At 36.1% G+C, this 14,811-nt stretch overlaps 1 protein-coding gene across 1 annotated transcript; it reads right to left on the bottom strand.

The window, feature by feature from the left end:
- Positions 1–780: 780 nt before the first annotated feature.
- LOC125581327 (DDT domain-containing protein PTM-like) lies at positions 781–6,013 on the bottom strand. Its single transcript, XM_048746561.1, has 8 exons — positions 4,908–6,013; positions 3,870–4,556; positions 2,834–3,761; positions 2,398–2,677; positions 2,199–2,323; positions 1,640–2,109; positions 1,512–1,540; positions 781–1,418 (listed from the first exon to the last, which is right to left on the bottom strand). Exons 1-8 carry the CDS (start codon positions 5,660–5,662, stop codon positions 922–924), a joined length of 3,771 nt encoding a protein of 1,256 aa, XP_048602518.1. The 5' UTR covers positions 5,663–6,013; the 3' UTR covers positions 781–921.
- Between the last annotated feature and the right edge of the window lie 8,798 nt (positions 6,014–14,811).

Genomic DNA, 14,811 nt, shown 5'->3' with positions numbered 1-14,811 from the left:
AAAGCAAAAAGGGAATTAAGTCAATTCGATTTTGATTTTTCCACTACAAACACTACAATTTCCGGATTTGTTGTATATGTAACGCACAATTTAAACTCTGCTCAATTTTATATAAGAAAATATTGTAGCTGAATGTTCATATTATATTAATACTGAGATAAAAAAAATGGGTTTCTACTTTCTATATTATATAGAAATTGTGAAATTTGAGTTCAAACCGGAAAAAAAAATTCAGAAGAAACTCTTAACGCACCACACATCTATATGTCAACACGATGATTTGTCTTTATACGTTGGCATTACGCTTATTTGTCAAAGAAACCTTAATTTTATGAAGTATGAACATGAATATAAGATAATGTCCACAGACATTTGTCCTTAGATTGAGGAGCTTTCGGACCTAAAGTAAAATTAATCTGCATTGTTTAGACTCTGGGCTTGCATGATTTAATGGGGGTGGTTTGCAATTTCCAACGCTAAACATTATTGCAGAAAAGTAAACCAAACTAAAATTTACCATATCGAATACTTTCTATTTGGGGTATCTCAACTTATTAATTACTTAAGTAGTAACTTTTAGAGCCTGACAAATAGTACGTAAATAGTGATGATCCACATGCGTAAAGCAGGGGATATGTTTTCAGTTAGTTATCTAGCTCATTGTCGGAAAACAAACAATACTCCTTTGAAGGAGTATATGTTTTTCGGTATCGATAAAGTTCAGTCCAAAGTTTCAGCTCGCTATAGAGACTATCTGGAACCTTTGAAGGAATGTCCTCATAACAAGTTCCATCACATGGACGGCGTACTATGAATAATCTATTCGGTTTCTAAAACGTATAACTCAATCTACACTAAGTACACAGACGCTAGGAGTTAGACAATGTAAGAACAAAATGGCGGCGGCAATGACAATGTACGCTATTCAGAGTTGTTCTTACTGTCGCAGCTTGTACAATGAATATATGTTAGACCAGGATTATACGGCAGTTTGCAGATCCAGCAAACAGGCCCCGAATTGTGTTGATGAGATTGTGCAGCCAACAGAATATGCTGCTGTCTGAAGCTAACACCTGTGTCTTCCAAGTTCTTCTTTCTCCATATGACTCCCCAAGACAGTGTCTTGTGTTTACTCTTATTACAATCAGGAGTGATTTGTTTAGCTCCTGAAGCGTTGTCGCGTGTGTTGGAAGACTGAAACTGTTGAATAAGAGGCTGCTTAATCTGTGTCTTAATGGTTGGAGTGACTGCGTTTTGATGTTGTCCATTGATCACAATAGAGGGTGTTGTTGGATGTCTATGATTGATATTGATTAGTGAACGAGCTCTTGCAAGGTAGCACCGTTTGCATGTTACATGAATATCAACCTTCTCAGCTGTGTGTTGTGTACTCATAGTACATCCCTTGTGACAGAAACCTGAAAGGCAAAAAGAAGATTCCACGCTTAAATCACAACCAATTCTTCCGTGAAACCCCTCAATAGAAAAGAAAGACAATATAAGATACCAACCTCCGCAAGCACTGCATGTTGTTGCATCCCTAAAGACATGTAGAGAACAGGAACAAGAAGTTAATGATGTACACAAGTCTTCTTTCTAACGATATCCTGAAAGGTGAAGAGAGCTATAAAGAGTGTACCTCAGTAAAACATCAAGATGGCATGACGCACAAGAACACTTCACCGTGTTGTCCCTCCTAGAGGCAAGATAACAAAATATGTTTGCTCGAGAAGCTTTCAGCTGCTTTTTCTGGAGCTTTGAGATTCTTTTTGATGGCTTCTTGATAAAAGGCACATGGACCACTCTATGCAAACTTTCTTCATATTCTTTGGTCAAATATAAGGGAACGCGTGTTTCAGCGAACCAAAACTTTTCGTTTCCATCTTCAGTTTTCTCGACTTCGATGACATTCTTCATGACACGAGACGGAAGGTGCTTTTGATTTCCAAAGGCAACTCCATATCTAACCTTGCTATCAATAATCTTTTTGTCACATATACTAGCGTTCCTGAAAACAGCGGCCTCTGTCTCGGGACCTTTAACATCTTGTAAGTTTTGTTCTGGGCGTACAAGTTCACTCCATCTTATATTCATATCCAGGTATCTAACCTGGCTCAGAATCAGCTCAAATTCAGGGGGACAGCAAACAAACATAGAGACGCAATCATTTGAAAAACCATTGATGGTGGAAGACAAACCTGAAGAGCAAGCTGAGAAATGTTTTTGCTACTTTCAACTGCAGCTTTCCACATTGACCGTCTGCTTCTTTTAGGAATGTAAGAGCCATCACCATAATTAAATTCAGGAAACTTTTTAAGACCACCTAATAAAAAAACAAACAAATTAGCATCATGCCAGAGTAAATCAAACAGGATAAACTTGCCAAACAAAAATTACCTTGCCAAGCTGCTTTCCTTATCATTGGCTTCAACAATACTGCCTTCAGGAGAATAACTTTTGATAACTTCCCTCCTCGCCACCAAGTAAAGCTATCATCATTAGAACCCTCGGCAGTAACTTCAGCCTGGTTCCTCTGCTTCCTCTTACCAGGTCCACGTTTCTGTGTAGCCCCAACAGTAACTCGAGCGCTTTGAAAAATAGAATGTTCTATCAGCCAATCATCTATTAGTTTAAACCAGTCGCTTGACAGAGCTATACTGCAAATATTTTCCTCAAGCTGCAAACAAGTAAAATGAACAGTATCATGCCAATGAAAACACGGTTAATATAATGACAAATTATAGACTGTTAACATATCACTAGATTGTTGCCAATATCAAATCTCAACAGGGCAAATGATAAGAACAGAAATGTCTTCTAAAGAAAAACTTACTTCAAGCAGGAGGGCTTTCATCGCTTTGCATGTTGTGGCCTCCTCTACCTTCTTACGCCACTGTTTCCTAAGGCTCTCACTGAGAAATGGTCCCGCAATGAGACCACGTAAACTTTCCTCTAGGTATAGGATATATGCTGCAATACTAGAAAGCACCCCCTCCCCGTTCTTCAGAGGAAAAATGCCACTAAATATTTTCACAGCACTTTTGGTTGCCCCTGTTACAGCCGCATTTAACATGCATCCTCTCCTACTCGCTGATGTGAGTTTGCACGAATGACACCAGCCACACCTTTCCCTGGTAATTTCCTTCTTATCAGGACTTGGCCAGAAGAAACTTGAGGCAACTAACGAAAATGCTTTCACCTGTAGCAAGATGTTACTTGAGGCAGCTTTCTTGGCATTACTAAACTTGGATTGATCAGGTTCATGGGTTTCCTCTGACAATAGGACAGCCAACGTAGCAGCAGCTGATGCAGCCAATTCTCCATTTGAGTAGTGATTAATGTATGCATGAGGTTTAAATGATAAACCCTTGTGTGTAATGCCACCAGGAACGAAACTCTTCCCCTGTGTTCCACTTGATCTACCTAAAACAGGACCGCCAGCATAGCTTGAAGCAGATGCGCAGAGGCCAAACGCATTTTGGATATTATTTTTACTGGAACTACTTGCATTATCAGGCTTAATCAGGTCTGACGACACCTCATCTCCCCCTTCTTTTTGCATGGGAGCTAAATTAGCCTCCACTGCTCTTAAATGAGAGATCACACCTCCAGGCAGATCCCAGTATTCTGAGATCGCTTGGCATATACACAGATATTCCAGTCTATGGTTCGTTGCAGACAAAAGTACCAGTACAACTTTTGGAATGTCAGTGACACTGTAGTATTTGATATCTGCATCCGCATGTACATAAATTTTAAGCCTGCGATATAAGGGACATAGATTAGAATTGAAGGATTAGAATTGAAAGATCAGATCTATTTCCATAAATTTGAAAGAAAGTATCTGATATAAGACGACGAAAACATACACTATTAAGTGGTTGCATGTACCCAAGAAGAGCCGCCCATGTGGATCCACTCCAAAATAAACTGCTCCCCTGAGTGACGTTTTATGAGTAATCGCTGGCCCCAATTTGTTAATAGTGCATTCTGGACAATACCACGGCCCGTCTGGTATATACATTTTGAGCACGCCAATGCATCTTGAGTGATATGCTAAAGGGCATCCATCACAGCACAGCAACGTTCCATCCATGCCGCAGAGCCTACATTCATCACTGTTTCCATCCAGATCTGAGCCGACTCCGTTAAGACCACCATCAGTACGTCTTGAACTCAAATTTGTAGGCTCGTTCATTGCAACAAACTCACTATGCTCTTTCTCCTTGCAAGCGGAGGTTTTAGCAAATCTAGGGTGGACCCTTCTAGGGCCACTTTCAGGAAGATCAGCATTAACTCCATCAGGATCATATCCAACTTCAGATTCTTCTCGAGTATCGATTTCAGCTCTTATATCTGCTACATCAAAGACGTCATCACACAGAATTTGCAGGATCTTCAACTTCATCACTGCGGGTAAGGAATAATACTCTTTCTCCACAAGAAATTCAGAAAACACTTTCCACTGAGACCCACTTGCATGTCCCATGGCAGAAAAGTACTGAACCAAATAAACAGGCCAAGTTAGCGCATCGAGCAAGCTCCAATCAATGCACCTGCATAGGGGAATGCAACAAAATCTCCGAATTGTTATCCACTAAGATAAGGGAGATCCTAAAGGCTAAAACAAGCTCCACAAAAACTATGAATAAAAAGGTTGGCTTATTTTGCAGTCCTTCTACGGTGATATGACTTTTTCTCTTATCTCTTATAAAAGGTTTGTTCAGTGTTTTAAAAATCGGTCTAGGCGTCCATTTAGGCGGCAAATCAGACTTAACCACGATTTTTGTTAAAGGTTTATGCGTTCAAAGTCTCGGTCTAGTTGCCCACTTAATCAATAATACGTGCCTAATTAGCGCAACACATCTGTTCAAAAACTCTAAAGAACAAGAGCTGTATGTGCTTACCTCAAGCAGTTTGAAGCCACCTCACACTCCTGTGATGAGAGTCTCTCAAGATGAACCTTCAGCGCCTGCATCAAGGCCACATGAACGGCATCAAGCAAAGAATTCGGTCCTGAGAAATTCAACGCTCCCACAAACTCATCCAATCCAATCGGGTAGATATACAGCTGAACACTGAACGATCTTAAGAACCCGTATACAGATAACAGATGCACCACAGCCTCCTCAGGGATCCCAATCGTTCCTGACGAACAAGGCAAATCCACAGGAGGAACTTGAACAAGAGGAGACGTTGTAGTTTCGATATCTAGATCCCTGCTATCTTCACACTCTTCTGCACCAGAGCCTGAGCTACTAGTACTACTACATGTAGTAGCCACCTCAATCTCATTTACTGTTTTCTTCTTTTCTTCCTTCTTCATTACAAGATGATCGAGTTTACCTCTTCTACAACGCAACTCATCATCAAAGTAACCATCCCCAATAATCAACTTCCGAAGATAGCAAGTTTTCAAATCCTCAAAACAACCATCCTCATACTCAACTATGTACAGCCCAGAACTGTAGGAAACTACTTTCCCTAGAGAGACTCTACTGTCATCAAACTCTTTCAACACGTAGCTACCGAGTAAGGATCTGGGAACTGCCGGTTTAATCTCCAGAACCGGTCTCTTCCCTCGGTTAGAGACACCGTTCTGATCCTCTGCCCTAGGGCGTTTCCTAGGTCTACCTCTAGGTCTAGCCACCTTCCCTTCCATCAATCCCTAGATCTAAAAATCAATCTCAATCCCTATGATTTCCAGAAAGCTTACTCCTTCGCCAGATCAAAATCTGAAAATCGAAGATCAAGCAGGAGAGATCAGAACCATGATCCAGCGATAAAAAGAGCTCCTTTGCCGATAAAATCTGAAATCTTGATTTCACTTTGAGCTTTCGAAATGGATTCGGAAGGAGAGAATTGAAGCTGAGACCTTTGATAAACGCTATGAATGATGCAATTAGAGAGGTTTCGTAGAGAGAGCTTTCGATTTTGTCGAGAGAGAGACGAATGGCTCCACTGCAACTTCTCACTTCTGAGTTTTGTGGTCTATTGTGAAACGAGTTACAACTCGGCAATCGGGTTGCCCGGATCCACACCCGTTAAATATCTTTAAACGTCGTCGTTTTTCGTGTTTTCATTTTCACTTTTATCGCTAAAAATTAAGTAATAGAATGGCGGGAATTTGGAGACTGGAGAGATCCGTCAATAACTGTTTGATAGACTGCAAGTGATACCTCCTCCCATGTGATGTGAGTGTGACTACAGTTTTTTGAGATGGCAAAGAATTATTTCTATTAATTAATATTAATGTAATGGACTGTAACTTATATGTACAAATTCTTTTTTTTTTTGTTTCTTCATCGTATTAAGGTAGAGTTTACTCTTGAGGATTATTTATATTCATTAACCGTTTATGGGATCCTTAAAAAAAAAAAAATTTGATTTTTTTTTCCTTAAAAAAAAAAATTTGATTTTTTTTTCCTTAAAAAAAAAAAATTGATTTTTTTTTCCTTAAAAAAAAATTGAACCAATCACGGGCTGATACGTGTCGGTGGGGTCTGCAAACAGTGCAAACTGGCCCAAGAGCGATTCTTAATTCGCGACTTTGGGAACCGTTTTTTCAAAAAAAAGTGGGGCCCACACACTAATTTCCTGCAGAAACCGGTTTAGGAAACCGCCATAATCATGCTCTTAGTTTTACTGCAGTGGACTGGTTATACGTGAAAAAAGTTTTTTTTTTGTTTTTCATCATATTTAGGCGGCGTTACTCCTTAGAATTTCTCCAGTAGGAAGCGATCTTTGAGTTCCAAAGTAAAAAAAACTGGTTAATATATCAGCATCTTAAACTTTGTATTCATTCTTATCAAGTTTGTCATTTGCTGTCTGATCCTTTGGAATTTGGATGGTTATGATCTTCCTGCTTCGTTGCTCCAACTAAACAAGGTCAGGATCATCTGAATCTAGATGCATGGCGGAGATGAAAATGAGCAGTGTATCAGCGATATGGTGATCTTGATATGATAATATTGTTAGTGTTGGGGATGGTTCTGGATTAAAGGTATTGTCAATTCCAAGACTGTTTGCGTCTTATATATTCAACAGTAGAAATTTATTGGGAAAAATACGTTAAGAACTTATGCAACAGGAAATGTAAACTCCACATAAACCTCTGTGTGAGCTTCGTCTATATCAAAAGCAGGCATTTCATTGGATGACCTCACTGGAGAAAGGAAATTGCACTGATGAGGCAGAAACACAGCTTCACCCATGCAGCTTGGGAAGCATACTGTTTAGCAGAGAAGCTTATGTGTTCTATTGTGTGCCAACTTTAGTGCGAGTTAGATGGAATATTTACTGTTTAATGTCAATAGGAGGGAGCTAGTTGTCTACCTGATTCTTTTTTTTTGCCAAATATAAAATATGAAAGAGTTTGTAATGTTACAAAAAAAAGTTAAAATCAAATAAGAATCAACCTTGGCAATAATAATAAAAACAAGGTTAATCCTTAGAGAATGTAGATTAGAATGAATTACAATCACTAGTGATGCTACAATACACTTTCCTCTTGCACACTTCAAACGGCAAGATCATAACCTCATTAGCATGCCCACCTACGTACAAACAATTAATGTTTGATTTATCAATTTAGATTTTATCATTCTCTTATATAGCTGTTTCGTAATAAGATAATATATCATAACACCTTTGCAGATTCTAGCAGACACAATGCGTCTTGGAAAGAATGCAATGACCATCTAATCTATTAAAATAGAATTACAAAATAAAAATACATTTTAATTTTGCAAGTTATTTACACTACAATATAACTGATATATTTAATGAACTTATTTTTAAATTTTTGTTGTCTTTTACGGATTAATAAATGTATGTTATAAATTTATTTTAAATAGAAAAAAATGTCTAAAGCTTAGTATTAACTCCACAAAATATTCTTAATATCAAGGACATTCCAAAATTTAAGGTATCTCTAATTTATTGCTATCAAATTAACTTAAAAAGAAATCAATCTTTTGTAGTATATTCTTGACTAAAAAGATAAACAATTAAGTATTAGGAAACATAAAATAAAAATGAACAACGAGATTATTTTCATATATATACTATTACATATATAAAATAATGTCAATGTTTCAATTAAAACTGTTAATAGAATATTTGAAACACGAATATTCCTTTTATAAAACTACTTCATAGTAGAAAATTAAATGTTCTATTACAAATCATAATATAAAATCTTAAGTAACCAAATATGATATAATCTAAAATATTTAAAATTAATTTGGAATATTTTATCGTAAAATATTTTATAAATTAATTTTTTTTAAAATTAATGTAAAATATTTTGTCTTAAAAATGGCATCCAATACCTAACTATTTATTCCTAAGAACTAAAAATGTTTAAAACACATGTAAATAATCAATTAACATCACCAATTGAAACATTATTATGTAAAATAAAAATTGTTTATAAATATGTATTTTATGCATATTTACATTATTGATTCTATTGGAAAGAAAATATAACAAGACAAATATATATATATATATATATATATATAATTGGCTAATACTATTTATGTTGAAAACACAATAAAATTATTGTTGATATCTCTTAACAATTTTTGTGTTTAAAAAGTACATATTAAATAATTATTTAATATTGGTAAGTTTCTAATATATATATATATATATATATGTATATATATATATATTTAATCTTATAACTAAATTTTTGGTAGTGTTTTAGTTAAAATATTTGCGCGGGCGTGCGAGTCAAAATCTAGTATCACTTAATTATGCTTACTCATTCTTGGAAAGCTCCATCAGCTAGGTTTCTATGCTCCAACAATGAATGAGACAAAGTGATCAGCTGTTTTTCGATGAGTTCACTAGTCCTTCAATGAAGGCAACTAATTTTTTCGATGAGTTCACTAGTCCTTTATTTCTATAAGTAATATTTTGGACGTAAAATTACAGAAATCTGCAAGTAGTCCAGTCCCATGGTAAATGTAACAATGCAATACTGAGAAGGTGTCGAGATCAAAACTCCTGGCCTCCATTCAAACATATTTTTAGAATTTTTTTATCAATTAATAGGACTTAATTATTTTTTGTGCTTCTGGTCTTATTATTCTCGGCATTGCCTAGGGAACAGTTGAAGAGAGAATGGAAGCAGTATAGAGGAGCTCAAGATGTTATTTACCAGAAACTGTATGAAACTTCTCTCAAGCATGATGCCTGAATACCATCATACAGTTCTATGTATGGTAAATCTTTAACATGAAACTTGTCGCATTTTATTCAACGTAACAGAAAATGGGTTTTGTTCTTCCAAAAGATTATGGACAATTGTGACATTCAGGGAGAATATCCAGAGGCTTGCAAGTGTATCTTCAGCATATATGGGTTTTTGTTATTAATAGATCTAGAGCTCTTTGTGATTGGAGTTCAAATTAATTATTTTGTTTAACTCAATGTGGTAACTGGCCTGTACTATTTAATTCGTTTTTGTACATGGTGTGTATTCTTTTACTGGTAGAATATGTACTCAATTCAAACACTTTGTAGGTATTATTATTGCAATTTTTTTATGACAGCCAACTTTGTAATTTACGACGTAGAACTTGTCGTCAATTTATGTACTTGTAGTACCACTACACACATATTGCATCCCGAGCCATCTGCACTGAAAATTTCTCAAATGAAATATTTCACTAAAAATAATATTCTTTTAATGAAAATGTTTTTCTAATGCTGAGTTATTATGATATTACAATTACAAGAAAGATTATAGACAATTCGATAACCGACAATATAACTTTTATTATGAGGATATATGTCTAGTTACAACATTTGAGCCTTCCTATGAAAATTCATACATGATCAGGTCTATTTGTACCATGTTGAAGATACCTTGTACAAATTTCTTCTTTAATCTGCATAATTATTTAATAATCGTTTTTCCAAAAATTGAAACCAGTCTTACAAAGATCTACGTTTAACTGCATCATTTGAACCGTCATTCGGATGTATACAAATTAATGAATCCTTAGTCAAACCATTAGACTGGAAGGCTTCCACTAATGAAGATGTTTTAGCATGGTTTTCTTAGAGTTTTAAAAGATTTTTTATTAAAATAATCTTATTTTGGTGAAAGCCTCTGCTCGAAATAGGGGTGGACGTTCGGGTTTGGGTCGGGTATTTTGGATTTTTGGTATAGAGATATAGAACTTGTTCGGGTATTTCTGTACTTCGGGTTGGTTTCGGGTATTTTTACTTCGGGTTCGGTTATTTCGGATCGGGTTCGGATATTTCGATTTTGAAAAAAAAATATTCATTTCTCAAATTTCTTGTATTTAAAAATATAACTTTCACTTAACTAATTTTGTTTAATAGATTGAATGGTTATTAGATTTGGACATAACATTTTGAAACAAAAAAAAGACATTAATTTGGTTATTGTTTTTAAATTTTGGATGTAACTTTTTGTTAATTGTTGAAATAAAAAATTTGACATGCATTTTAAGTGACTAGCAAATTATTTTCTCCGTAGTTCTATGTATATCATATGAACTTAAAGTATGTGTAGTATCAATATAAATATTTTATATAAAATGAGAGATATAAACTAGAAATATATGGTTAATTATACATATGTTTATTTTTGATACCCATTCGGGTTCGGATATTACATGTTCGGGGTTCGGATATTCAATCTCTCCTAATTCAATATCCGTTTGGATATTTTGCAACTTCGGTTCGGATTTCGGTTTGGGTTTTTCAGATCGGATTCGGGTGCGGCTTCGGATATCGGGTAAAGTGTCACCTCTGGCTCGAAAGATCCTAATATGAATGTCCTAGCCTAACTATACTGCTAAAGTCTCGTCTTCTAGTGTTTAATTGTTAAGTTTCCTTTTTTTGTCAAAATAATTGTCAACTTTCCTCTATAACGATCTTTCACTTTTTATCCTCTATAACGATAATATGTATCTCAAGTTAGGTAACAACGTGTCTGAGTTTTGTGGCTCTTAAATAATTTATACATTTTATATATCAATAATAAAGAATCTCCACAGCTGTATTTACAACGAGTAACTGAGTCATAACTCACATCACGCAACTAATCCAATATGTTTTGCATACTGTTCAGAGTCTATTAAAGTATATAACATATTATATACATTATACATGTTATAGTTGGGAGAATGAGAGGTTATTATAATTCCGCATTGTAATTTGTAAACAAAATTTATTTGAGGCTTTTGAACCAAAAAAAAAATTTATTTCAGGCTAATCAAAATAATTTGTATCTCTTGTTTTTAAAAAAAAATCAAAATATAAATGAATGGATAAATCATCTAGAAAAGAAGTGTAGATCATCACTAATCAATGCCTTGGATGGAGGAGGAAAAGGAAAGACGTATGATAAATTGGCTTAGAAATTCAAAGATATTCTATTGGAGTCGTAATAAAAACAAAACAAAAATTAAGTAAATCAACCAAAAAGCAAAAAGGGAATTAAGTCAATTCGATTTTGATTTTTCCACTACAAACACTACAATTTCCGGATTTGTTGTATATGTAACGCACAATTTAAACTCTGCTCAATTTTATATAAGAAAATATTGTAGCTGAATGTTCATATTATATTAATACTGAGATAAAAAAAATGGGTTTCTACTTTCTATATTATATAGAAATTGTGAAATTTGAGTTCAAACCGGAAAAAAAAAATTCAGAAGAAACTCTTAACGCACCACACATCTATATGTCAACACGATGATTTGTCTTTATACGTTGGCATTACGCTTATTTGTCAAAGAAACCTTAATTTTATGAAGTATGAACATGAATATAAGATAATGTCCACAGACATTTGTCCTTAGATTGAGGAGCTTTCGGACCTAAAGTAAAATTAATCTGCATTGTTTAGACTCTGGGCTTGCATGATTTAATGGGGGTGGTTTGCAATTTCCAACGCTAAACATTATTGCAGAAAAGTAAACCAAACTAAAATTTACCATATCGAATACTTTCTATTTGGGGTATCTCAACTTATTAATTACTTAAGTAGTAACTTTTAGAGCCTGACAAATAGTACGTAAATAGTGATGATCCACATGCGTAAAGCAGGGGATATGTTTTCAGTTAGTTATCTAGCTCATTGTCGGAAAACAAACAATACTCCTTTGAAGGAGTATATGTTTTTCGGTATCGATAAAGTTCAGTCCAAAGTTTCAGCTCGCTATAGAGACTATCTGGAACCTTTGAAGGAATGTCCTCATAACAAGTTCCATCACATGGACGGCGTACTATGAATAATCTATTCGGTTTCTAAAACGTATAACTCAATCTACACTAAGTAGAGTATCTCAGTAAACTGACAAATATATATCAAGAAACAAACTAGTCCTCGTCATCCCTCAAACACGTTGTATCACCCACAACTAATACACCGTATGGAAGACTTTACGGCTTAGACCTTATAGACAAACATGCTTCTGTTTTATGCATTAGCTAGACCTATGTACAAGCTGAAAGCACACACCATTAGGTGCTACTAACCACACACCAACCGAGTATGCCATCTAATCCGGATCCTTGACTCAAAATCTAAAACTCGGAAAGTATGATTCTATAAATACTTTATGTGCATATAAAAGATACCAAAATTTAAGCAAACCATTCAAATATCGGGAAATCATTAGTAAACTCTCAACTATATGGAGATCAACTTTTTTCTCTCTACCTAGGCGATTTCCCGTGTATCGCTTCTTCCCTTTTTAATCCTTCAAGTGGGAGGTGATTCTCCATACCGGCCCTTTGGCTACGTTATCGTTTAAGGAAAGATTATTCTCTTCCCATTTTCCAACTTATTAGGTCCTTTCAATCATAACTTTTACTTTCCTTATTCTCCATCTGGTTTCCGTTCCTATGCCCAACTTTCCTTTTCCCGTATCAACGTGCTCATTACGTCTCAATCATTGGATGATTTCTTTCAAATTAGTCAGCGAATTCTGTAGTCTTAATTGCAAATTTACTCTTACAGTGGAGGACTTACTACCGAAGAAAACACAAAGACGCCAGAAGCTTTCTTCACTAAAGAAGATGGCTGAAAATCTCCACAAAGCTATAGGATCTATGTCTATTGTGGATGATGACCCAATCGTACTACCAGACGAGCCACAGTTTAGAGTCTTTGCTGCCAACGACATTAGTCTGATGGGTCGTCTCTTGAATCCAGACTGTCAAATAATGGCAAGGATGATAAACTACATACCTACTGCATGGAGACTCCATGGGAGAGTCCGTGGTATCGCGCTGTCTCGCGATAGATTTCAGTTTATCTTCCAGAGGGAAGAAGACCTTCTTGCTGTATTGAAAGATCGTCCATGGTCCTACAATCATTGGACTTTGCTGCTGGAACGGTGGTGCCCTTCACCACCTCGAGACTTTCTCACATCATTAGAAGTCTGGATCCGATCAAAAACATACCAGTTGAGCACTACACCACAGGCACGACGTTTACGCTAGCAAAAAAGATAGGACACGTGGAAGAGATTGCTTATGATCCCAAAGCTTCTCAGACAACAGACTATGTCAGAGCCAAAGTAACTCTCAAGGTGGATGACCCGGCCTTTAAGCTAAGAATCTCTATCTTCCCTCGGGTGATGTTACTATCATTACCTACGAGTATGAAAAAAATCCATAAACGTTGCTTCTCGTGCTTTCGTCTGACTCATGAGAACTCGCGGTGTCCTTACGCGAAAAAGAAACACCAGGGCGCAGTCTTTAGCAAGCCATCTCTACCTATTACTGAACCTACCACTACAAGAAAACATCAAGGATTCTGAGGGAAAAAATTGTCGGAATTTCGTCGGAATATCGTTATTCCGACGAAATTCCGACGAAACACGTCGTCGGAAATAATTCCTCGGAATTTCTTTTTTCCTCCGAAATCCCTCGGAATTTTCCGACGGAATTCTGAGGAAATAAATTTCCGAGGAAATTCCGAGGATCCCTTGTTTGTCGGAAAAGTCTTCGGAATATACCGAGGGAGAACTTCGTCGGGATAATTCCTCGGAAGTTCATCGATCGATGCGTGTTTGGACATATATACATCGATCGATAGGAGTATACCGACGGACTTTTTCCTCGGTTTATTCCGAGGAACTGTTCCCTCGGTATATTCCGAGGGATCCGTTCCTCGGAATTTTCCGAGGGAGTTGTCCCTCGGAAAATTCCGAGGGAAATGTCCCTCGCTATATTTAAAAAAAAAACGGATCGATCGATGCGTTTTTGTTCAAAAACGCATCGATCGATCTAGTGAAAAATATAATTAATTTCCTCGGAATGTAAAAAATATTAATTTTTTTGAAAAAATAAAATTTCTGAAATTTAAATTCGAAAATATGAAATTAAAAGTAAAATTGAAATCATATTAATTAATATTCAAAGTTTCACAAATAAAAATAAAACATTCCGAGATTGGGGAAAAAAAAACTACGGGTCTGGCACGTCCGGGAACACCTCGTTCGGGTACATCCTCTGCATCATCTCCATCATTTGCTGGTTCAGCCTCCTCTGTGCCTCATAGCCCGCCTGTTGAGCCGCCATCTGGGTCTCCAACAAAGATATTCGATCATCTTTGTCCTTCAACTGAGCCGTAAGTACTTCTGGATCAACAAAGGGCGGTGGTGCAGAAGAAGGAGGAACCGACCGGGTGCGACGACCCAAACCGAACAAACGTCCCTTCTTCTTTGGAACCGACTGAATAGAAAAAAGCCAAATTTAGAAATTTAAACCAAGAAATAAATGAATTGAACTTTAAAAAAAAAGAACTTA

This window comes from Brassica napus, chromosome C2 (assembly GCF_020379485.1).
Source record: "Brassica napus cultivar Da-Ae chromosome C2, Da-Ae, whole genome shotgun sequence".
NCBI lineage: Eukaryota > Viridiplantae > Streptophyta > Magnoliopsida > Brassicales > Brassicaceae > Brassica > Brassica napus.
The sequence above is the reverse complement of the archived record's forward strand: the minus strand, read 5'-3'. Positions and strand labels throughout refer to the sequence as shown.

Bases quoted from the DNA above. Each gene is read 5' to 3' on its own strand.
- LOC125581327 (XM_048746561.1), bottom strand. From the start codon at position 5,662: ATGGAAGGGAAGGTGGCTAGACCTAGAGGTAGACCTAGGAAACGCCCT. The intron at 2,324-2,397 runs GTAATTTTTGTT...TTTTTTTATTAG, and splicing joins AAGGAAAGCAGCTTGGCAAG to GTGGTCTTAAAAAGTTTCCT. The intron at 2,110-2,198 runs GTTTGTCTTCCA...ATTCTGAGCCAG, and splicing joins TTTCTCAGCTTGCTCTTCAG to GTTAGATACCTGGATATGAA.